This window comes from Xyrauchen texanus, chromosome 46, assembly GCF_025860055.1.
Source record: "Xyrauchen texanus isolate HMW12.3.18 chromosome 46, RBS_HiC_50CHRs, whole genome shotgun sequence".
Lineage (NCBI taxonomy): Eukaryota > Metazoa > Chordata > Actinopteri > Cypriniformes > Catostomidae > Xyrauchen > Xyrauchen texanus.
Genome location: NC_068321.1, coordinates 24,916,771 through 24,939,797, shown reverse-complemented (window position 1 = coordinate 24,939,797; position 23,027 = coordinate 24,916,771). Strand labels below are relative to the sequence as shown.

Genomic DNA, 23,027 nt, shown 5'->3' with positions numbered 1-23,027 from the left:
GAGTTGTTAAGTCCTGTGATTTTATGGTTTTTGGGGACCGGAATGATGGTGGACTGCTCCAGTGACCTATTGAAGATCTGTGTGAAGATGGGGGCCAGTTGGTCACCACAGACAGGCAGGTGAATCACCATCTGTGCCTGAAGCTTTCTCAGTCTTTTGTTTCCGGAAGGCCTGGCACACATCCTCCTCACAGACCATAAATGCTGGTTGCAGGATGTGTTTGTGTGTGTGTGTGAAGTGAAGATAAGAGTCGGTGTGGGGTGCAAGACTCGGATTTTCAAACCTGCAGTAGAACACTCTCAGTTCATTAGCCATTAGTTGACTCTCTAATGAGTGAGGGGGAGGTGTCTTATACTTGGTGATGCTTTTCAGGCCTTTCCACACTGATGCAGGCTCGTTGGCTGAAAAGTTTTTTTCCAAACTTTTCAGAGTAGCTTCTTTTAGCCAATCTGATTTCCTTTGTCAGTGTGTTTCTGGCCTGGTTGTACAATATTTTATCCCCACATCTGTAAGCATCCCCTTTGGCCTAACAAAGCTATACCATGTAAACCATGGTTTGTCATTGTTGAACTTTAAATAACTTTCAACAGTGAATGTTACACATCAGAAATGGCATGAAGGTGAGTAAATTATGAGAGAATTAAATGTTTGGGTGAACTACACCTTTAAATGTTAAATGTATTCTGTAATTTCTTCATTAGGCCACTGATTTACGGAAGAAACAGACTGTGTTTCAGGTCATCATGTGAATAGGTTGTTGTTTAAAATGTTCGAAAGCATCATCTGTTTCTCATATTGCACATGCCATGAATGCATTAATGTCGGCTGGTTCATTTTAAGTTCTCACACCTCACCATCTAAAGAATCCGAGGAATTTATTCCAGATCCCGTTAATACCTGCAACTCACAATGTATCAAAATACAAGACGGGCACAAAGTATTGTTATCTAGTTTATGACACTTTAAGGCTAAAAAATAACTAAAGGAAAAGCTTAAAAAATATAAAGAGCAAAATATACCTATGCCAAAAACTAAGGCGTGCACTTATTTTCTGAATAAACTTATAAATCCCGCTATATGTCAATTAATGACCTGCAAACGAAATGTCCTAAAAATAAAAATAAACCATGCTAAGAATAAAAGACTCACCTGATAAACAGACGAGAAAATAAATCTAGTCTTTTTCAGTTATGTTTGAGAGACCCTTCTGCCAGTGTTTGTTGTGGGCACAGGCTGCCCGCGCGCGTCATAGGGTCTTCTAATGCCACAGTATGGGCTGTGTCAAGAAGGTAACCCGCCGGCCGCCTAAGTTTCGCGAGAGTCTCATTCGCTGGTTGGGTTTAGGGTTATATTTAGTGGTCTGGTTAAAGTTAGGGTTATGTTTAGGGGTAGGTGTGGGGTGTATGTAGGATTCTAAATAAACACAGAAGTTAACAGTGCGTGAACATCCAATGCGACTCCAGCGAGACTTTAGGTAACTGAGGGGTTACCTTCTAGACACGACCCACAGTACTTACTGCGTTAATACCACAAAGCGCAGAAAGAGGGAGCTGTCGGACATGTAACATATTTATTGCTCGGAAACCCCAAAGAAGACATAATTGTTACAACAGTAAAATATAAATAATAAAACTTTTATGATGCATACTTCCGTTTACAAATACAAAAATAATATTTGTAAGTTCACAGTTTAAAATTTAGCCTGAATATGTAAAATTGGCAGATAACATTTAATTCTGTACTTCCAAAAATGTTGTTTATATAATGTATTGCCTCAAGCCCGCAAAATGATTAATATAAAATGCATAAATACTTATTTTTAAATACTAACTTTGTTTCAGACCTTAATTTTAACAGTATACTCTGTTAAATCAAAATAAGTAGCTGACTTCAGTGAATAAAAAAGTTGTAAATGTGTAAACAGTTAATTTGGTGTAATACATTGTTGGAGTGTTTTAATCTTAAAAATATATTCCAGGTTCATTACAAGTTAATATCAATCAACAGAACTTGTGTTATAATGTTGATTACCACAAAAAAAAAAAAATCATCCTTTTCTTTAAAAAAAGCACAAATCTGTGTTAACAGTGAGGCATTTACAATGGAAGTCAATGGGGCCAAATATTAGATGGTTTAAAGGCAGAAATGTGAAGCTAATAATTTTATAAATGCACTTAAATTCATTCTTCTGTTAAAACTTGTGTTTTGTTTTATTTTTTTGTTGTTTTTTTGACTGTGACGTTGTTTAAACAGTAATTTGTATGATCATTAGGTTTCCAGCGTTGCATCCTCATGGCAATGAATTTGTAAAATTGGCTATAACTTTACACAGAAAAGGTTAGAAAGTGATTTCATCACACTAAAATCATGTTTACACACATATTGTTTACATCTTGTGTCTATAATTTTGAAACAATTAGTATTTTAATGTTTATGGATTGGCCCCCATTCACTTCCATTGTAAGTGTCTCACTGTAACACAGATTTTTTTCTCCTTTTTTTAAGAAAAGGATGGACAAGTCAAAATCATTTTTTGTGGTAATCAATATTATACCACAAATGCTGTCAATTGAGCTTAACTTGTATTGAACTTTAAATGAATCTTATAATTGTTCCAGATAATATTTTATAACCTTTTACAGTTGACATATTTCCTGAACATTCTGAATTTAGAGGTTCGTATGTTTAGGAATCCATTGGCTCATGAATAATCAGAGCAATTCAGCCATAATTAATATTCATGAGGAAGCCTGAATTCGGAAATGAGGATCCGCCTATTTGCAACAGCGCCCTCTGTTGGGAGAATTCTCAAGACTGAGCGCAGACTCGCACTGATTATCCTGCTGTGAGGCGAGTAACCTGAGACAGAGATAAATACATTTAGAAATATAAGAGAGAAATAATAATAATAATACAAACTTCTAAACCTATCAAACACATTACATTTTCATAAAAATAAAAAAATTATTCAATGTGAATTTAAAATGTAATGGACCCTTTTAACCAGGGGCGTAGGTAACCCCTCCCCAATAATCAAAACAAGCAATTACAACCCATACTTATTAATATACACAAATAAAACAGTCACCAGTACTGTGATGCGGTTTCAAAATACTGAGGGAGTTACACCTATGGTCAAAAAATATGCGACAAAGTACTTTAATCTAGATTCACACCTGGTCAGGTGTGTCATGGCCTCTTCCACCTGGTGTCCACTCTTAGCACTGCATTCATAGAACTCAGCCTGAAACTGCTGTCAACAAAAACAGCATACAAACACATTGAAATTGACATGCAAAAGGCTAAAAACAGTCAGAAATAAAGAACTAGGTCATTCATCACCTCCGCCAGCATCCGGCCCTGTGCCGCGGTCACCTCCCTCCTGTCAACAGTCACCAGGTCTGTCTTATTGCCTAGCAACAATAGACACGCCTCTTCATTCATCTTTTCCTGCCAGTCACACACACAATGATACTCTCAATGCAGTCAACATTAACAGATTAAATCAGATTCACAGATTTCACAGTAAACCTTAAATCAAAGTTACTAATGTGTAGGCTATGCAAAGCACCACAGCTGGTCTACAATCCCTAAAACAGCCTGACCAAGATGGTCTACCAGGTCAAACACAGATCCATCACTTAAGACCATCAATGGATCCATAGGTGGAAATCGGGGGTTCAGGACCCACCCATCTGAGGGTTGTCCCCCCCTAAAATATTATTAAAATATGTGTATTGTAAATAATATAAAGATATATTCTTAAAATAATTGTTTAAGAAATAAAATAATACAAATGCAAACGGGGCAACAACAAAAAAAACCCTTGGTGTCCCCTTCAAAAATTGCTCTTGAGAATTGTTATGTTTATTGTCCCCCCCCCCAAATTATGATGACATTTTCGCCCCTGAATGGATCAACCTTTTAGACCAGCTTGGACCATCACCAATTCTGACCAGCTAAAGATCCGTCAAGCAGATTTCCTAGCAAGCTAATTTTTTTGCCTCTTAAATTGAAGAAATGTTATCTTGTGGAACTTGGTTCCAGAAGGTAAACTGAATGTTGAATCAAGTTAAACCAGAGACTATTTAGCAGAGAAGGCCACTTCTATTTAAATTAATGGAAGAAATCGGAACGCCCAACCAAGAAGCTCTAGCGACCAATGGTCAACGGATGTAGAAAGGAAGTCCCGCCTTACGGGTAAAAGAGCCAATCACCTTTTAGATACAGACATCGCCTGTCAATCAACTCGCTAACGCGCATGCATATGCTATATAAGATGGGAAAATTGCGTATTTTAGCGTAATCTCATGTAAAGAAGCACCATTTATGAATCCAATATTATCCGATTTTATTTCTGATTTGAAATATGTTCTTTAATGGTAATCTTGAACAACCGTTTTTGAGATTTCAGTGTTGTTCAAGTAGATAGGAGCTGCACTGGCATGACTGGAAATAGCCTCCTGAGAGCGCTCCAAAGATGGCCACCAGACGACTGACTTGCTAGAAAGACTTTGGTTAAACTCACCTGCACCTGGTCCAACCAATGGCGAACAGCTTTGAAAGACGTCTCCTGGGTGACATCATACATAGCGATGATTCCATCCACTCGGCGAAAGTACTGCTGGGTGATGCTGTGGAATCTGACGGGGGGCACAAGAAGGGGCTGATTGTCAATGTAAAATAAAGTCTTGATAATAAAACATTGTTAAAGGTGCTGTAGGCGATTTCAGCCGCTCTACTTCCATGAGACTGACCAAGTGTGCCGCACAAGCCCTCAAAAGTGAAGCCAAAACGTCTCGATCGCCCCCCAGTGGCTGGTCCTAGTATAGGTCATAAACCCCGCCTCCCCATGTTATTCAAAGGGACGTGAGACCAAATTACACTTCACATATCTTTTTTACAAAGATAGTTTCTGTCATTTACTGTAGTTTCTATCACGTTGATGTAATTTCAAGTGTTTGTTTTCAAAATAAGTTTTTAGTTAGTTATTTGATGCTATAAAACGGTGCTGTGACATCATGATTGACAGCTGTGATTGACAGGTTCTCTGAGCGAAGTAGTCACTGAAGCACCAACTGACTTTTTTTCGGGATCTTCGGAGGACTGAGGAGATTGGAGCTTTAAATTTAATATCTACATTTCTATAATTAATTATTTCACACCGTCATAAGTCAAAAGTGCAGGGGCGTGTGCTTGCGATTGAGCAAGAGTGAGGGCGGGGCCTTGATTTCGCTGCTTTACTTCCTGCTCACTACTGCGCAGGTCTGGTCCCGAAATCGCAACTGCGCAGACTCAAGTCCCAAGATGTCAGCGCCATATCGGGACACTGGCGGCTTCAGTTCTCACCAATGGAAAAGAGCGAAGGGGCGTCGTCCATCTTTTTTACAGTCTATGAGACTGAGCCATTGAAATAGCCACACCCCTTCTTTCCAGAACCCGCACTCCAAAGATACCAAATTAGCTTTATGGAGACTGACATCATGCAAAAATGGTTGTCAAAAACAACAGCAGCAAAATAGCGCCCTCAACTGGCAAATATTATGAACAACATGGATTAAAAATGCCATTAAGCTTCAATAATTCGTTGCATCTACATTACAATGAGAATGAGCCAACATTGTCCACTGACACATTGGGTGTGTCTCAATCAGTTCCCTAGCTTGTGAATCAGTATATCGTGAACATGAATTCAGGCACTGGCAAGGGTGTTCATCCACTGAACATTGGGACACTTCCCAGAAAGCACACGTACATCTCCAAGATGTCTGTTTTAGATCTTTTCATCTGGAAAATATCAAATTGTTTTTAACGTCTATTAAACATCTTAAAAAGATCAGATTTACAAACATTCTAAATCATAAACGTCCCAAAGACATCTCATGAATATCTTATTGGCATCCGAGAGGTTGGAAACGTCTTATAGATGTATTGCAGATGAGCAAACAATGTTACAAATATTTCTTCCAGATGTAAATGTCTGGGTGACATACGTGTGATATCAGGGTTTTGGCTCAGTCACCTGCGACACGATAAGGAGCTTGTGAATTCAAGCATAGCTGTTATTAATCAAGTTTGAATCCAGGGCATGCTGAGTGACTCCAGTCAGGCTTCCGAAGCAACCAAATTGGCCCGGTTGCTAGGGAGGGTAGTCACATGGGTTAACCTCCTCGTGGTCGCTATAATGTGGTTCTCGCTCTCAGTGGGGCGTGTGGTGAGTTGTGCGAGGATGCCGTGGAGAGTAGAGTGAAGTCTCCACACGCGCTATGTCTCCATGGTAACGCACTCAACAAGCAACGTGATAAGATGCAACTGAGTCACTACACCACCACGAGGACTTAGAGCACATTGGGAATTGGGCATTCCAAATTGGGGAGAAAAATATATATATATATCTTCAGTGAGTATAGGACAATTGTTTGCATACCTCTCCATGAAAAAAATCGCTTCCAGCACCTTTAAGCATTAAATACATAAAAGGTGTCACTTTTTTTGTTAAAGACAACATGAAATCAAAATGGACCCTATTTACTTCCTTAATGGAATATTTCCTTTTCAAAACAAGTTAAGCTTAAACAACATCAAAACAATTATTTTGACCCTTTTTAAAACAAAGCAAAAATCACGGTTACACTAAAGCTGCGTTCACACTGCCAGTGTCTGGCGGTTAGGTCGCTAGTGTGTGTATGGAGAGTCTAAACAGCACTGTTTCTTTACAATTAATATTATTATTAAAATATTAGGATCACGTGAGCTCTACTGTCTTCTCTCGTATTAGCTGTCGCTCCCAAAAGTCGCTCTTCATTTGCATATAGTTAAACATTTCTCAACTTTGTCGCGTCACTAGACATGCCCACATACGTTCGCCAACGGTCGCCGTCGCTCATGTCGCCAGCACTCACTGAAAATGAATGAGATGAGGTAATTTGTCGCTGTGTGTCGCTGGCAGTGAGAACGCAGCTTCAGGAACGTCCAGCGGAAGTGAATGAAGCCAGTGCATACACATTAAAATACACTAAAAGTATAAACACAAGATACAAACATCAGGTCTGTTCCACAACTTGGTGAGGTGCCTTGATGTCTCCTGCCTACATAGGCAGCCGTCTCCTATGGCAGCATCCTAACTGAAAAGGTGCCTTATAAGAGAGCGATTTAGAGCGGCAGCTCCACGCATTATGGAGCCTTTTTACACGTCCGCGAATCGTACAGATATCTCAGAAGTCATAGTCTGCTGGTTTCAAAGCATTTTTCCATATGTGCGTTTTCATGCTTATTACTGAAATACCTATGGTTTTAATTTGGTCAATAATTGGCTGATAAATATTGGTAGCCGATACATTGGCGCATCCCTAATCAAAATGCAATAACTGGTTCTGCCCCTGAAATACATTTCCTTTTAGGCTGACGCCACCAAGCCCTGCTAGTTTTTAACCCCTCACTCCAAATCAGTTCCCTTCCTACTATTTTCTTCCATTTGGTGCCTCTATAGTGGCAAATAAATACACGCTTTACCTTTAATTTTCCATATTTTGCAAAAGATGTCTGACCTTTCTTGTCCTGCAGTGTCCCACAGCTGCAAAGCGACAGGTGTAGAATCAAGCATTACGCTCCTCACCTGGAAATCCATCCCTGTCAATCAGACATCACATGACTCGTCAGCATACAAAAGGCAGTAAGGTAAAGTCAGGGCACAGTTGGACACAAGCTCACCCACAGTTGAAGCCATGTTGTTGGGGAACTGACCGCTGCAGTAATGATGGATGAAGGAACTCTTTCCCACTCCAGAATTACCCAAAAACACCACCTTAAACACACGCTGTGGATCGCTTATAACACTCTGTAGGAGAAATACATTTTTCAGAAAGCTTTTCCAAGAATTAATAGACTCTTGGGAAACCAAAAGCTGAATCAGTAATGTGTATTTGTATTGATAAGATCTTGAATTTATAAGCAGAACAATAAAGTCCATTTTAAGCAAGTCAGTCCTCTAGGCGTCCATCTTTGGCACGCTGCCAGGCAGCTATAAAAGTACAGCTACTATCTACTTGAATAAGGAAAGATCAGCAGTAAAATCTGACATCAAATTGTGCTTCTTTACATCAGATAATGCTAATAAAGCTGTTTTCCTGGCTGGTCTAGCTAATGCACATGCCCATACTGGAGCTGATTGACAGGCGATATCTGTATCTAAAAGGTTATTGGCTCTTTTACCTGTAAGGCGGGACTTTCGTTTCTACATCCGCCATTTTGGCTGTTCCAATATCACCCCTTTACGTTAATACAAGTGCTCCGGCTCGGGCTAAAGAGTCTTTGGCAGACATCGTTTGTAGTGTTTGGAAGTGAAACTACAGAACGTGTCATCTTTGTCAGGCAAATGTCTGAGGTGCATCATTTGCATCTAAGACAGAGAGAGAAAGAGAGAAAGAAGCTAGTAAAAAATGAATGAGATCAGTACCGCGGTTCTCTCTGATGGACTGGTTGTTGTGTCCTCTTTATGTTCGGCTATAGAGAGTCTTTTCGGACTGGAGTCGTTTAACGAAGCATCTTCTGGCTCATCTTGTGAGGTTTTCATCAGCTGCCTTTAATATTAATGAGAAAGAAGATCATTTGAATACAGCTATATAAATATAAATGTTAGACTCTCAAACATGACTTTTGCAAATAGAAATGATTAGAATAGAAGAACAGGGAGCCCTGCAACAGATGTCATGACCCCCACAGAGACCCCCACTGGACATCGAGTCAGTCTGAGATTACATAAAGAGACAGAAGCAATTGAGACAGCCGAAAAAAGTGTCCAGGTGTAACCAGGAGAATTGGGGCTGTTTTAAATGCAAAGGTGGTCACACCAAATATTGATTTAGCTTTTATATGTTTACTACACTTTGTATGACATTAAATGTCAAATGAAAACTAGTTTTGAAGACATCCTCACCATGCAACATTTTTCACAAGTGCCTAAAACTTTTGCACAGTCCTGTATACTGTATAGATATATATATATAAAAGTATTTTACAGGTTCAGTTACAAACCTTTTAGTGGATTTTCTCAGCGGGAAATAGTCTCCTAGGATGGATTCCTTCCTTTGTAAAGGGCTTTTCTCTTTAGCTGTCTGAGAAACATGTGATGAGATATGAGATGTTATTGTAGCTTATTTATGTTTGATATAATTTTGTAGATTTTTCTATGTTAAATAATGAATAATAATGACACATTTAATAATATAATATTTATATCAGAATATTGTAATGATCAGGTTTAACTGGGTTAGGGTTGGGTGTTTGTTTATGTACATTAAACAGACATTATTAAGTAAAATGAGCAAGTTTAACTTAAGTTATCAATGTATGTAGATCATTCTGAAGGAGGACACATCAAAATGAATAAGTGTTTTTATTGTTCAATGTCACAATGATTGATAACATGTTTGTTCAGATTTATCTCATCTCTATATTAAATCTTTACATTTTGTTCTCAAGTCACTCAGAGAAAAACACATAAACTGTCATTTGACAGAACTGTTCATTTCAAAAGAAATACAGAGGAAACCTCTAAACAAAATTGTACTATATTACAAAAAAAAAGTTACAAAAAAGACATAAAACAAGAGGTAATGAGGTAAGCTGCCCTGTTTCAGGGTCCTGACATGATTACATGTAACTGGTCAACAACCAAGTAATTAACTTGGCAATTCATTCTTATTTTAGATGAATCGCATAACAATTATCCGTGTCAAATTTCACCTAAAAAAACAAAGAAATTATATTATGCAATGCATTTTGTAATATGATAGTTAAGAAATAATGTTACAATGTTACAATGCAAAACAAAAAAAATCTTTAAAATAGGCAAAATTTGATTTCTTATTTTTTCTCTATTAATTTTAGGGAAAATATGACCAGTACTTTTCTTTAAGGGAACGTTCTTTCTTTTTCTTTCATACAGGAAGTTATTTTGTTTAATAGAGATCACAATGATAAAGAGAAACAAAGTCCCAACTGACACTGTAATTTAACATTTAATTGGTTGTAATTGAATCACAGTAACAGACCGAAATGGAAAACATCTTTCTCCCGCTGTCATCCCGTTTATTCCGAGAGGAGCAGCTCAAATTCCCTACTAACAGTTTCAAATGTTCCACATGAGCTCCATCATGACTTACGTTATTATGTTCAAAGTTTCCTTAAAGTCATTTGTTGTTGTTCCTTTAAGAGCCCATTTCCAGATTAACAAAATAAACACAGCTGCATATGGCAAATACAAAAATGTTTATGAATTCAGACTTCTGTATTATTCCATAAGAAGGTGTGGCTGCCGTCATCCAGAATCAATCGAATTCCCATGAGAACACGGGATTGCGGAAACCCAGATATTTACATATGGTTACGTGAATGCATCCGTTCACATTTAGCTGCACTGTCCGAACTTGTGTGATGTGGGATATGCTACATGGACATGTTGAGGGCGAAGGTCAATACGGGTAAATGGAGCGTGCCCACGGCGAGGAGGCGTGCACACAGCGGCATGGTGGGTAAGGAGTAGGGTTCATGAAGGGATATTTTAGACTAACCGTCATCTGAGCTTGGTGGGCATCTTTATCATCCCGAAGGCGCTTGTTCATATCCCTAAGACATAGAGAGAGAGAGAGCAAATATAACCTCCGTTCCAAAATAGCAGAAATGTTGATTAGAAATATACTTCTATTTCTTCCATTTCATTCGATACTGAAAATTGTTTCAACTAATGAAAAATGTACTATTTTACTCAATAATTGAGTGTGTGGTGTATTTTACACTGATCGGAGTTCCACGTCATTAGCTTAGCAACATGCTAACATGTGGAGTGCTATTTATGTGATGCTACCTCAACTTGCTACCTATTTAGTGCTCCAAATCAGTCACTTGTAAAGGTTCCAATATGGTTAGAATGTTGCTTTTAGAAGGCAGCTGCCTGTGTAGCAAGTAAACAGCAAGGCAGCTCACTAGGCTTTACAACAGAGCTATAGTTATATTTTGGATTTCTTATCCACTGGAGATAACAGCCTCTGAACACCGATAACAACTCTAGTTATCAGTTAGAAAGACTATCAACGTCTCACATTCATGAAACCGGATTTAATCCTTGTTGTAAACGCTCCTTATAGGATATATTCATTTCTGTTTTGACTGGCCAATTGACAGGCGTTTTCCCAGTGGGCCGACTCACTTTGGGGCCAATCAGGGGCGGACTGGCCATCGGGAGAACCGAGTGGGCCGGTGGGTCAGCCGCGAAACGAGCCGAATGGGCCGTGATAAGCTAAAATGTGCCAGTCTTGTGGCCTTATCTCCCAGATAAAAACATAAAACACACCCTATATTTTAAACACCCATCACACTGCATGCTAAAGGTGTGATCAGGACAGTCAGATAACCTTACCTGAGCAGGTCCAGCTGTCTCATCAGGCTTTCTCGTTCTTTCTGCATGTTTCGGGACACTTTCAGGACCTCTCTGGAGACATAAACAGCCAAATGTGAAAAATAAATACGTCTAGTAGCAGGAAATATTTTCAAATGATTGATTGTGTCGAATATATGATATCCTAACCAGGACATGACAAGTCTCTAATGTAATTATTCTATCCTCACTGAATGCTCAAATGCTGCACAAAGTGACAAAATTCACAGCTAATTAAAACATGTGATGGTTAATATACAGTTAGGTAGGATAAAGCAAGATTTTGGACCAATGAGATTTCACTGTGGACGGAGCAACCCAGCAACACACATCAGAAACAGAAAGTTGCGTCACTAGTTTGTCACAGTCGCGACTGCACAGACTAACACGGAAGAGATGTGATTTATCACAGTGCACCTGATTATGACACGCAGTTGAAATGGCCGGAGCTTACACATACCTCTCTTTGCCCTTCTGCTGGTGTTTGATGTTGTTCTGCAGTTGTTGTAGCTGACTCAGGGCATGCTGCAGCTCCTCTCGATTCTGATCCAGTTCATTTTGTAGCTGCTGGTTGAGGTTCTGCAATCTGCGGTACTCCCCACGAGTGTCAGCCTGATCACTGCTCATAGTGTTGATCCTACTCTCCAGCTGAACACACACACACACACACACACACACACACACACACACACACACACACACACACACACACACACACACACACACACACACACACACAGGTGAGATAAGACCGAACTCCCTCAAGTCTGATAAATGAGATGTGTTGAGTGAATGACGAGTCTGTACCTCTCTCTGTTTGGTGAGTGTGAACTCCAGTTCCTGCTCTCGGGTCCTTAGTTCCTGCAGCAGCTGTTCTTTCCTGTCTCCTTGCCTTACACTGTCCTTCATCACAGACAAACATCACATCATCACCATCAAATCAACACAATCATCACATCAGGATGACCATGATGTTCATTATAATTACCTTTACATCACCATGATCATCATATAATTATAGCCATCATATCATAACCAAACTCACCATTATAACCTTCACCATCATTATTACTTTCACATCATGACCAAAATCACTATCATGATCACCATCATCAATATTATTATCATTATCACCATCATGATCATCACCATCATATCATGACCAAACTCACCATCATAACATTACCATAATTTTCACCATCATTCATACCATTATCATCATCATAATCATCACCATCACATTATGACCAAAATCACCATCATAATGACAATCTTTAATATCATCATCGCAATCATGACCATAATCAACATCATGCTAATCACCATCACATCATGACCAAAATCATAACAATCACATCATCATTTTCATTACACTATCACCATCATGATGATTATCATCATTCAAAATCATCACCATCATATCATGACCAAACTCACCATCATAACCATCATGATCATCATCATCACCATAACCATCATGACCAAACTCACCATCATAACCATCATGACCAAACTCACCATCATAACCATCATGACCAAACTCACCATCATAACCATCACATCATGACCATAATCAACATCATCAATATTTTATCACATCACCATCATGCTCATCACCATCACATCATGACCAAAATAATTATCATAATCACCATTATCAATATCATTACACTATCACCGTCATGATCATCATCTTCACCATCATTCAAAATCATCACCATCATATCATGACCAAACTCACCATCATAACCATCACCATCATCCATATCATTATCACCATCAAGACAACCACAATCACATCATTACCATAATCAACATAATATCATTACATTATCACCATCTAGATCATAACCAATCACCATAATTCAAAATCATCACCATCTTATTATGGCCAACCTCACCATCAATATCATTCTCACCATCACATCCAAAATCACCATCATTAGTATCATTATCAACATCATGATCATTACCATCACATTAAGACTGTAATCACCATCATCAATATAATTATCACCATCATGCTCATCACATCATGACTAAAATCACCATCATAAATAGGATTATCATCATAACATCACCATCATTATCATTACTACCATCATCATCATCACATCTCTATAATAATCATTTCCTCTAATACAAGCATTGTTCTCGAATCAAAATAACCACATTTCCCATGTTGAATATAAATCAAAGCCTAAACCTGTGCTCCAATATTTATAGTATGTATGTGTATGTTTACCAGAGCTTGTCGTTTCTCTCTCTCTTCTTTTAACTGACTCTCCATGTCTTCATACATGGACCGAACCACTCTGTCATGATCTTCTTCTCTCCTACAGGACATTTAAACACTTCAGTCTCAGAGTACAAATGAGCTGCTTCATTCATCTCAGATCTTCATGGACATAAACAAGCAATAATGAGCATCAAAAGGTATAGCTGAGCAGAATGTGGTCTGAGGACATCAGTAAGGACTGACCTGCGTAGCGTCTGTTCTAAATTGTCTCTCTCTTTGAGTGCATCCTGAAGATGAGACACTGTGCTAGAGAGAACTTCCTCCAAGACTTCCAACAGCTCAGGTTTGTCTCTCTGGAGCTCACACCAAAGAGTACACAACTCCCACTGACTAACACACACATAGACAAGCAATCACTCGAATAAACAATCTTAGAGAAAAGGTTGTCAAGCCTTTATGTCTGCTTGAGAAAGCCTCGCCTGAAAGTTAAAAACAGTTTAAGTCTTAAAGTTTGAATGATATACAGGCATTATTTAGTTTGAATACCTGGATAATTTCAAGAGAGCATGTTTGCATTGTGAAGGCAATATAATAATCTAAAGTTCAAATAGACAAGCACAGTTTATCTGTTATCTTATGTTACATGGTGTTGGTGACAATAGCGTTTATTAACTCACTCTTTAAAGAGTTTATCAGCTCCCAGCTCCATGAGGATCTGCGCGAATCGGATCTCCGCCGGCTCCATTCTTCGATCCATGGCTCTCTCTCCCTCTTCTCTCCTCAATCTCTCCTCCGCCCCAGAACTCTCATGAGTCCCAGAACCAACCAGCTCTCCTGAGATAGTTCAGAGAAGCAATTTAAGTATGGAATACTAGCATCCTGCATACTTCACAGTATGTACTGTATACTGCCAACTAATTTTTAAAAGCAGCTGGTGAAACAGTACACAATAACACACTAACCTAGGCCGGTGTGGAACTCGAGGGGGGTGAGGTAACCATTCCGGTCTCGGTCCAGACTCTCAAACACAGACTCCAACTGTTCCGGAGAAAGAGGCAACTCTCCTTGTAACCGCTAGCGAACACACACATGCACGCCCACACACAGAGAACACATGATAATGAGTGTAAAACACAGAGAAGTATATACTGCTTGATACAGACAACTTTATTTGTATTTTATGGGCGGTTTTCAAAAGGCATCAAATGGCAAAATGTTCAAATTAGAGATAGATTTGCCAATTAAATGGCCGATTTTTGACCATTTCAAGAGTATTGGGATTATTTTTAATTCATTTTGAGTAAATATTGTGGAAAATACGTGTTAATATACATATTTTCACATATGCTACTAAAGTGAAATAACTGTAATATATTGGCTCTGAATCGGCCACCATGAAATCTAGATATCGGTAATTGAAAAACCCATAACGGTTGAGCACTACTTGTACAATAAAAGAGATGAAAAACTGTTTATTTTGTTAGTAAAGTATTTTTTCGAAGTCAAATTTCCTATTTGTTTAAAAAAATAAAAAATAAGCCCTGACATTATCTGCTTCCTATATTGGCCCAATCAAACCTATTCTGATAATTGAAAGGAAAAATGCTAATATTGGCCGATACTCATATGGTCACCAATATGACCTCACAAATCAGCTATGTTTACATCCTGAAACTAATATATATATATATATATAAACTCATCAAAAATAGAAACGTCCCTTGAACCATAAACAATTACTGAATATGCACCTGTGGAACGGTCGTTAAGACACTAACAGCTTACAGACGGTAGACAATTAAGGTCACAGAGACCTTTCGACTGACTGAACGTGCCTCAAGCATGCTGCATGGAGGCATGAGGACTGCAGATGTGACCAGGGCAATAAATCAGAATCAGCTTTATTGCCAAGTATGCAGACACAGACAAGGAATTTGTCTTGGTGACAGAAGCTTCCAGTGTACCACAATACAAAAACAGCAGCATAGATAATTAAAAACAAAAAACTAAAAAGAATAATACAAATAAATAATTATACATATACGTACATACACTCACCTTCATACATACCCACATACACACACGTAGTGCAAATCTATTACAAATCCGTTATATAAAGTATGGCTGCACGATATATCGTTTCAGCATCGACATTGCAGAACGTGCGATGTTTATCTTACTACATAGTCTACAGTATTTTTTTCCAATAGGAAAAGTAGCATTATATGTGTCTGATATATGTGAGTGGTGGTGGTGTAGTGGTCTAAGCACATAACTGGTAATCTGGTAATCAGAAGGTCGCTGGTTCAAGCCCCACAGCCACCACCATTGTGTCCTTGAGCAAGGCACTTAACTCCAGGTTGCTCCGGGGGGATTGTCCCTGTAATAAGGGCTCTGTAAGTCGCTTTGGATAAAAGTGTCTGCCAAATGCATAAATGTAAATGTAAATGATATTACGTAATTTACTCCGATATATGGGTTCATAGATACACAGTTTATTATGATTTTTTTTTTTTTAAACGTTAACTGATGCACGTTGTTGACGTTCAGGCTCTGCTTGCGCTTGATGAAATGATGAGCGAGGAACAGGCAAAAAAAATGCATTGTCAGTTATATGGAAATATTTTGTCTACAGACAGGATGATGTTGACCAAAAACAGGTACTTTGTCGGAGTGTCTTGCTATTGTTGCCACAACACGAGGAAACATGACCAGTTTGTTTGATCATTTAAGTCAGCACCAGAAATCTTTGTATGTTGAGTGCAAAGCCAGATCTAAATGCCGTCCAAAGCTAAAATCTATTTCAGATGTCTTTGCCAGTGTTACACCATACGAGAAGTTTCCAAACGGCAGAGAAAAAAAACAGATTCAGTAACATTTCACCTTGCGAAAGACATGGTACCAATTAACACGTTTACCAAAGAGGGTTTTAAAAACATGATCCGGTCGCTTGACAAGCGGTATGTAATACAATCACGCAATCACCCCCCCAAAGGGTTTAAATTAAAAGATATTTATTGTTTACATTTCTTATGTTTCTAATCTAATTTGTAATGTAATAAAATGTTACTTATTTTGTCATTCACATTAATGCCCTATTGTGATAATGAAACTTCCTTAGTGTAATGCTCTGTTTTAACCTGGTTGGAGTACAGAGATAAAGCCCCCTGTAATCTCCCGAATCCCTTCTAGACACTTCATTCACAAATGAGCCCCTTTATTTTAGGGTAAGCAACATGCATTATTAATATCATAACATGTTAGATCATTGACTTTAGGGTGAATTATTGCAACCAATAATCCTCTCGGCAGTCCAATCTGTCCTCTGTAGTTTTCTGATGTCTGATTTCGTAGCTGCACCAAACCAGATAGATATTGAAGTGCAGAGGACAGACTCGATGACTGCTGAGTTGAACTGTATCAGCAGCACCTGTGGCAGGTTGAACTTCCTCAGCTGGCGAAGGAAGTACAACCTCTGCTGGGCCTTTTTCACAAAGGAGTCGATGTGTATCTCCCACTTCAGGTCCTGTGAGATGGTAGTGCCCAGGAACCTGAATGACTCCACTGCTGCCACAGTGCTGTTCAGAATGGTGAGGGGGGACAATGTTGGGGTGTTCCTCCTAAAGTCCACAATCATCACCGCCATTTTGTGTGTTCAGCTCCAGGTTGTTATGACTGCACCAGACAGCCAGCCGTTCAACCTCATCATCATCATCTCGGATGAGGCCGATGACAGTGGTGTCATCTGCAAACTTCAGGAGCTTGACAGAGGGATCCTTGGTGGTGCAGTCATTGGTGTAGAGGGAAAAGAGTAGTGAGGAGAGCACACATCCCTGGGGGGCACCAGTGCTGATGGTACAGGTGGTGAAAGTGAATTTTCCCTGCCTAACAAGTTGCTGCCTGTCCGTCAGAAAGCTGGTAATCCACTAACAGATAGATGTGGGAACAGGGAGTTGGTTTAAGCAGCATGAGACTTCACAATGCTCCAGTGATCTATTGAAGATCTGTGTGAAGATGGGGGCCAGTTGGTTAGCACAGGAACGAAGGCACGCTGGCGAGACGCCATCTGGGCCTGAAGGCTTCCTTGACCATTGCTTCCGAAAGACACGGCACACATCGTCTTCACAGATATTTAGTAAGATCTGTGGAGGAAGGACAGCCGATCCCTCATAAATGTCTGGGATCTTGCAAGTGTCTTGGTGGAAGAGTAGGGTAACATCTCACAGCAAGAACTGGCAAATCTGGTGCAGTCCATGAGGAGGAGATGCACTGCAGAACTTAATGCAGCTGGTGGCCACACCAAATACTGACTGTTACTTTTGTTAATTTTGACCGCCCCTTTGTTCAGGGACACATTATTCCATTTCTGTCCAAATTGTTCAGTTTGTCTTAGTTTTGTAAATATTTGTAGGAACATTAAAAGATACAACATGTTAAGTTTGCTGAAAATAAAAGCAGTTGAAAGTTTTTTTTTTTTCACTGGCCTTGTTTAGTCTTACCTGCATGTCTCTCTTTGTGATGAATCCTTTATATTCTTTATCACAGAGTTCAAAGAGCTCTTTAGCTTTACTCATACTGTCCTGTCTGTCCGAGCCAGGAGAGGGTTCTCTGCTCCCCGTGCTGCTGGATGATAACCTCGTTATCCGACTTGGCAAGGGATTCTGCTGTCTGGAGCTTGGGGACATCTGACCACTCCCCGTCCCCTCCAATACCACCCCGTCCTTTAACCAGCCTGACATAACTACAGAGAGAGAGATGGAAAGGAAGAATCCAATATTTACTTTTTTACAGTGGTTAGTTCATTAAATTGCCACTTAAGTCAGTTGGTTAATAATCAGCTTTATAAGTAGAATATGGGAGGACGACTAAAAATCTTGCCTCATAAAATAACTCCAAATAAACATTAACCAGGAAGTTGAATAATTCTTTACACAGGTGTGATGTTTTGCGACCTTGGTCATGGGACTATCAAGGGGTGTATCAGATAAACTGTGATCTCTATACTAGATGTATTCAATTTCTGGGAAAAGGTTCTACCCCTTCATTGTTTAGTTAAGTTTTAGAAAGATTAATAAAAGCAATTGTTTGTAACTGTACATGAAGTCATGACCTCTTGAAATTCCTTGCTGGAAAAAAAACAGGTCCTACCAGCTTAAGATTGTCAAGCTGGTTTCTGGAACATGCCACCTGGTTTATTGATGGTCTAAGGTGGTCCAGCCCTAACCAACCTGAAAACCAGGTTCACCAGCTGGTTGTCCAGCAGATCATCCATCTAAACTAACTAAGGTGAGCTAAAAAAATGTAAAGTTCAATCCAAGAACCTTAGAGGAGGTTTTCCCCTCCTCGAAGTCCTGAACAATTGTGGATTTTAAGTCACAAGGCATCACACCAAACGAGTCAACAGGTGGAAAACTGAGATGCTCTATCTACTTGGCTGGAATTCCCCGCACACACGACACATCTAAAATACATCTGTGCTTGTGTTAATATTGTGCAGCACTTGTGATCACATGGATAGTTTTGTGATTTCGAACGATAGCTAAAGAAAACAGAACTCCTCCCTTGGTAAATGTCCAGCCTGTTTAAGTGACCTACTCCATTTCTGCACAGAAAACCTTACGACATCAATCCTAACTGCCAATATATATGGGTTTTTAATAACTATTTCTAATGCTGATTTCTAAAAAGCTGATAATACAATGATTGTTTTTTTAAAACAGAAAAAGTTCATTAGTTGAATAAATATTGTTTTATTGGATGAGACCAATATCTAGATAGCAGGGTGGCGGATGGATTACATAATGCCACATATATAATGCAAATTAGATGTCCACCAAATTGCAGAATTTAATTGAACACTTATTTTGCACAAATATTAACTCCAAATTCACTAAAAACTATTTAAAAACAGAAAATGCACATTATGCATTAGCAAATCTGTTGGTAGATTTTGGAACAAACACTAGGTGGAATGACCACTACAGTTAATCGGCCAATCAGAGACAGTTATAAAGTTAATCTCAAAATGACCAAATTTCGGCTGATTAATTACCAGCCGATATATCGGTTTACTCTATACATTATCTATTTGCAAGGATGTTGACAGACTTCGAAACGGACAAACTGTTAATCGGCCAATCAGAGACAGTTATAAAGTCGATAATCTCAAAATGACCAAATATCGGCTGATTAATACGCCAGCCGATATATCGGTTTACTCTATACATTATCCATTGACAAGGATGTTGACAGACTTCGAAACTGACAAAGTCTGTTAATCGGCCAATCAGAGACAGTTATAAAGTTAATCTCAAAATGACCAAATGTCGACTGATTAATTACCAGCCGATATATCGGTTTACTCTATACATTATCTATTTGCAAGGATGTTGACAGACTTCGAAACGGACAAACTCTGTTAATCGGCCAATCAGAGACAGTTATAAAGTCGATAATCTCAAAATGACCAAATATCGGCTGATTAATACGCCAGCCGATATATCGGTTTACTCCATACATTATCCATTGACAAGGATGTTGACAGACTTCGAAACTGACAAACTCTGTTAATCGGCCAATCAGAGACAGTTATAAAGTCGATAATCTCAAAATGACCAAATGTCGACTGATTAATACGCCAGCCGATATATCGGTTTACTCTATACATTATCCATTGACAAGGATGTTGACAGACTTAGAAACTGACAAACTCTGTTAATCGGCCAATCAGAGACAGTTATAAAGTCGATAATATCAAAATGACCAAATGTCGACTGATTAATACGCCAGCCGATATATCGGTTTACTCTATACATTATCCATTGACAAGGATGTTGACAGACTTAGAAACTGACAAACTCTGTTAATCGGCCAATCAGAGACAGTTATAAAGTCGATAATCTCAAAATGACCAAATGTCGACTGATTAATACGCCAGCTGATATATCGGTTTACTCCATACATTATCCATTGACAAGGATGTTGACAGACTTCGAACCTGACAAACTTCTCTTAATCAGCCAATGAGGCACAGTTATAACTCGATTATAATCGATAATCTCAAAATGGCCAAATATCGGTTTATTAATCTGCCTGCCCGTTATATCGGTTGAACACTTCTCATTATTAATTGATAAGGCTTATGACATGCAAACTTCAAACTACTGTTAATCGGCCAAACTGGCACAATTATAGGCCAATACCGATGTATATCCAGTGGCGATGATATCAAACATTGGCTAATAAACTGTCATGGAAAATTATATCAGTTTAAGTCAATTCCCATAAATATGATACCCATACTCAGTGAAGTTGAAAATGATTTAAAAAAATTGTCACAAAATATATTAAGAGGACAGTAGAAGTTTTCAGGTTGATATGTACCTGCCGAACAAGGTGACAAAGTGTTATATAACCAGCACTCTCATAGGAAACATGTTGCATATGGTGGCAACAAACACATTTCACACACTGTAGATAAATGGATTTGGCATTAAGACATGAACAAGCTTGGAGAGACACTCCCTCCTAGGCCATAAACAAATACGTGAACTCGCAAACAATGGTCATTTCTACAACCAAGCAAATAATAAACTTCTACATGAGGTAACCTGCCAAATAAGGCAGCATACATACACAATTTCCTATGTTTTTGTTTTCTTGCCTGCAGATCTCCAGGATGTGCATAGCAGAACAGGATGGAGTCATGTGACATGACTGTGTATGTGCGGAGAGGGAGTGTGTACAGAAACAAATTGAGATGCAAATAAAGTCTTTAGCTCAGTTTACATAGGCATTATGCTGCACTCTTACCAGCAATCACGATTTCGTGTTGCCCACGCGGATGAGGTCTGAGCACAGGGGAAATGCACAATAAATGACCACAGATCACATGCAACATGGAATATTTTCTTAATGAATTAGGGTTTGGTTTATGGTCGGAACAACACCGGCCTAGTGCGGATATGTTCAAGAGTGATCAAATGTGATTTGAATCAGTTTGGAAAGACTACAATCAGGAACCCAACAGTTAAAGAACTTTCTTGAATAATACTTTGGTTGAACCTCATCTAGATATTCGTTATGTAATGCAGTTATGGGCTACTGTTTCAGCTAACACAAGACCTGTTGATTTGGTACATGAGATATACTGTGTACACACATCAACACATACTGTGTGTGCATGACATATTTAAACCTACAATAAAGTCATAGAGAAGTTGCGACACTCAAGGTAGTATAAGCATCACTTTCTTTACTAGAACTACACACGAAAATGACCTGAGAGATAAAGTCTGACAACCATATGTCAGATAAGATAAGAAACATCTGAACGGTTCACACATGCATTCTCTTATGTTGTTTGTATAAGTTGGAAATTAGTTAGAAATCAAACAGAATTGAGCCTGCTTTATATACTTAATTTTATTTTTCCAACATGGTCCATTAAATCAAGTAGAAGAAAAGTCGAGCCAAATTCCAACGAGGCAAGTTAAATAATTAATCAGTTATGGTGAATCGGCAAACCTGGGAAGTAAACACTTTATCAGTGAATACAGGTGCAATAACTGAATTTAAAGAGAACTACAACATTTAAGAGTATTGTAAATTTACTTTTAGTGTTTCATACATTACTATTGTGTGACCTCAGGATAGGGAGCACTTACATACAGTACTGTGGTGGTTCCAATGCACTTTGATATAACAGCACTAAATCAATGTGTTACTACCAATTGCCATGTTACTATACCACGGTGCATACATGGTACTCCAATGTATATACCATGGTAAAGGAGATGGACCATAAAAGGACACATATACTGTTGTGATCTAATAGAGTTTTACTGCACACGGTTAATGAATAGTAAAATCGATGTCTTAAGTCTGGACAAAGTATCATGTTGGTGTCATCCATAATTTAAACCATATGTCAGCATTACCAGCATTGAATTCGTAAAAGCAATACTGGACGACCTTAAAACGTAAGAAACTCTTGTTAAATGTAGTAAATAGAGCAATAAATCTAATAAATGAAAGAAGGAAACGATACTCACCAAACCAGGGATACGCTGTTCCTCAGGTGTTCGGCGTGTCACTTGTTGCAGACAGTGGCAGGTGTCTTATAAAGTTAACAAATCAGTAACTCTTTCCTCCCCCAGGTGACAGTAGAGAGACAAACTTCTTAGATTACCGTAATCATTGTAATAAAAAAAGCATTTTCATGCCTTTATTGGTTCAAAAGCTGAACCTGCAGAGGTTAAACTTAAAGGGATAGTTCACCCAAAAAGGAAAATTCATTCATTGTTTACTCACCGCTGTGTTGTTATAACCCGATATGACTTTCTTTCTTTTTCT

At 38.8% G+C, this 23,027-nt stretch overlaps 2 protein-coding genes across 2 annotated transcripts; both read right to left on the bottom strand.

Annotated features, from left to right (window-relative positions):
• Nucleotides 1–1,560: 1,560 nt before the first annotated feature.
• LOC127638290 (ras-related protein Rab-13-like) lies at nucleotides 1,561–10,344 on the bottom strand. Its single transcript, XM_052119762.1, has 9 exons — nucleotides 10,285–10,344; nucleotides 9,034–9,113; nucleotides 8,456–8,579; nucleotides 7,711–7,837; nucleotides 7,548–7,629; nucleotides 4,529–4,643; nucleotides 3,343–3,450; nucleotides 3,177–3,253; nucleotides 1,561–2,859 (listed from the first exon to the last, which is right to left on the bottom strand). Exons 1-9 carry the CDS (start codon nucleotides 10,342–10,344, stop codon nucleotides 2,775–2,777), a joined length of 858 nt encoding a protein of 285 aa, XP_051975722.1. The 3' UTR covers nucleotides 1,561–2,774.
• Nucleotides 9,389–22,806, bottom strand: cracr2b (calcium release activated channel regulator 2B). Its single transcript, XM_052119916.1, has 10 exons — nucleotides 22,727–22,806; nucleotides 18,173–18,414; nucleotides 14,636–14,747; nucleotides 14,351–14,507; nucleotides 13,917–14,063; nucleotides 13,680–13,770; nucleotides 12,242–12,337; nucleotides 11,895–12,082; nucleotides 11,417–11,488; nucleotides 9,389–10,626 (listed from the first exon to the last, which is right to left on the bottom strand). The coding sequence occupies exons 2-10, from the start codon at nucleotides 18,410–18,412 to the stop codon at nucleotides 10,473–10,475; spliced, it is 1,257 nt and encodes a 418-aa protein (XP_051975876.1). The 5' UTR covers nucleotides 18,413–18,414; nucleotides 22,727–22,806; the 3' UTR covers nucleotides 9,389–10,472.
• Nucleotides 22,807–23,027: the final 221 nt, after the last annotated feature.

What these genes read in the sequence shown, in the direction of transcription:
- LOC127638290 (XM_052119762.1), bottom strand. Translation starts at nt 10,344, where the DNA reads ATGGGAATTCGATTGATTCTGGATGACGGCAGCCACACCTTCTTATGG. An exon ending in ATTGGTTGGACCAGGTGCAG is followed by an intron (nt 3,451 to 4,528) that starts GTGAGTTTAACC and finishes TGTGACTGGCAG; the next exon opens with GAAAAGATGAATGAAGAGGC. An exon ending in AGGGCCGGATGCTGGCGGAG is followed by an intron (nt 3,254 to 3,342) that starts GTGATGAATGAC and finishes TTTTGTTGACAG; the next exon opens with CAGTTTCAGGCTGAGTTCTA.
- cracr2b (XM_052119916.1), bottom strand. Translation starts at nt 18,412, where the DNA reads ATGTCAGGCTGGTTAAAGGACGGGGTGGTATTGGAGGGGACGGGGAGT. An exon ending in GAGAGAAACGACAAGCTCTG is followed by an intron (nt 12,338 to 13,679) that starts GTAAACATACAC and finishes TCTGTGATGAAG; the next exon opens with GACAGTGTAAGGCAAGGAGA. An exon ending in AGACAGCTGGACCTGCTCAG is followed by an intron (nt 10,627 to 11,416) that starts GTAAGGTTATCT and finishes TCTATGTCTTAG; the next exon opens with GGATATGAACAAGCGCCTTC.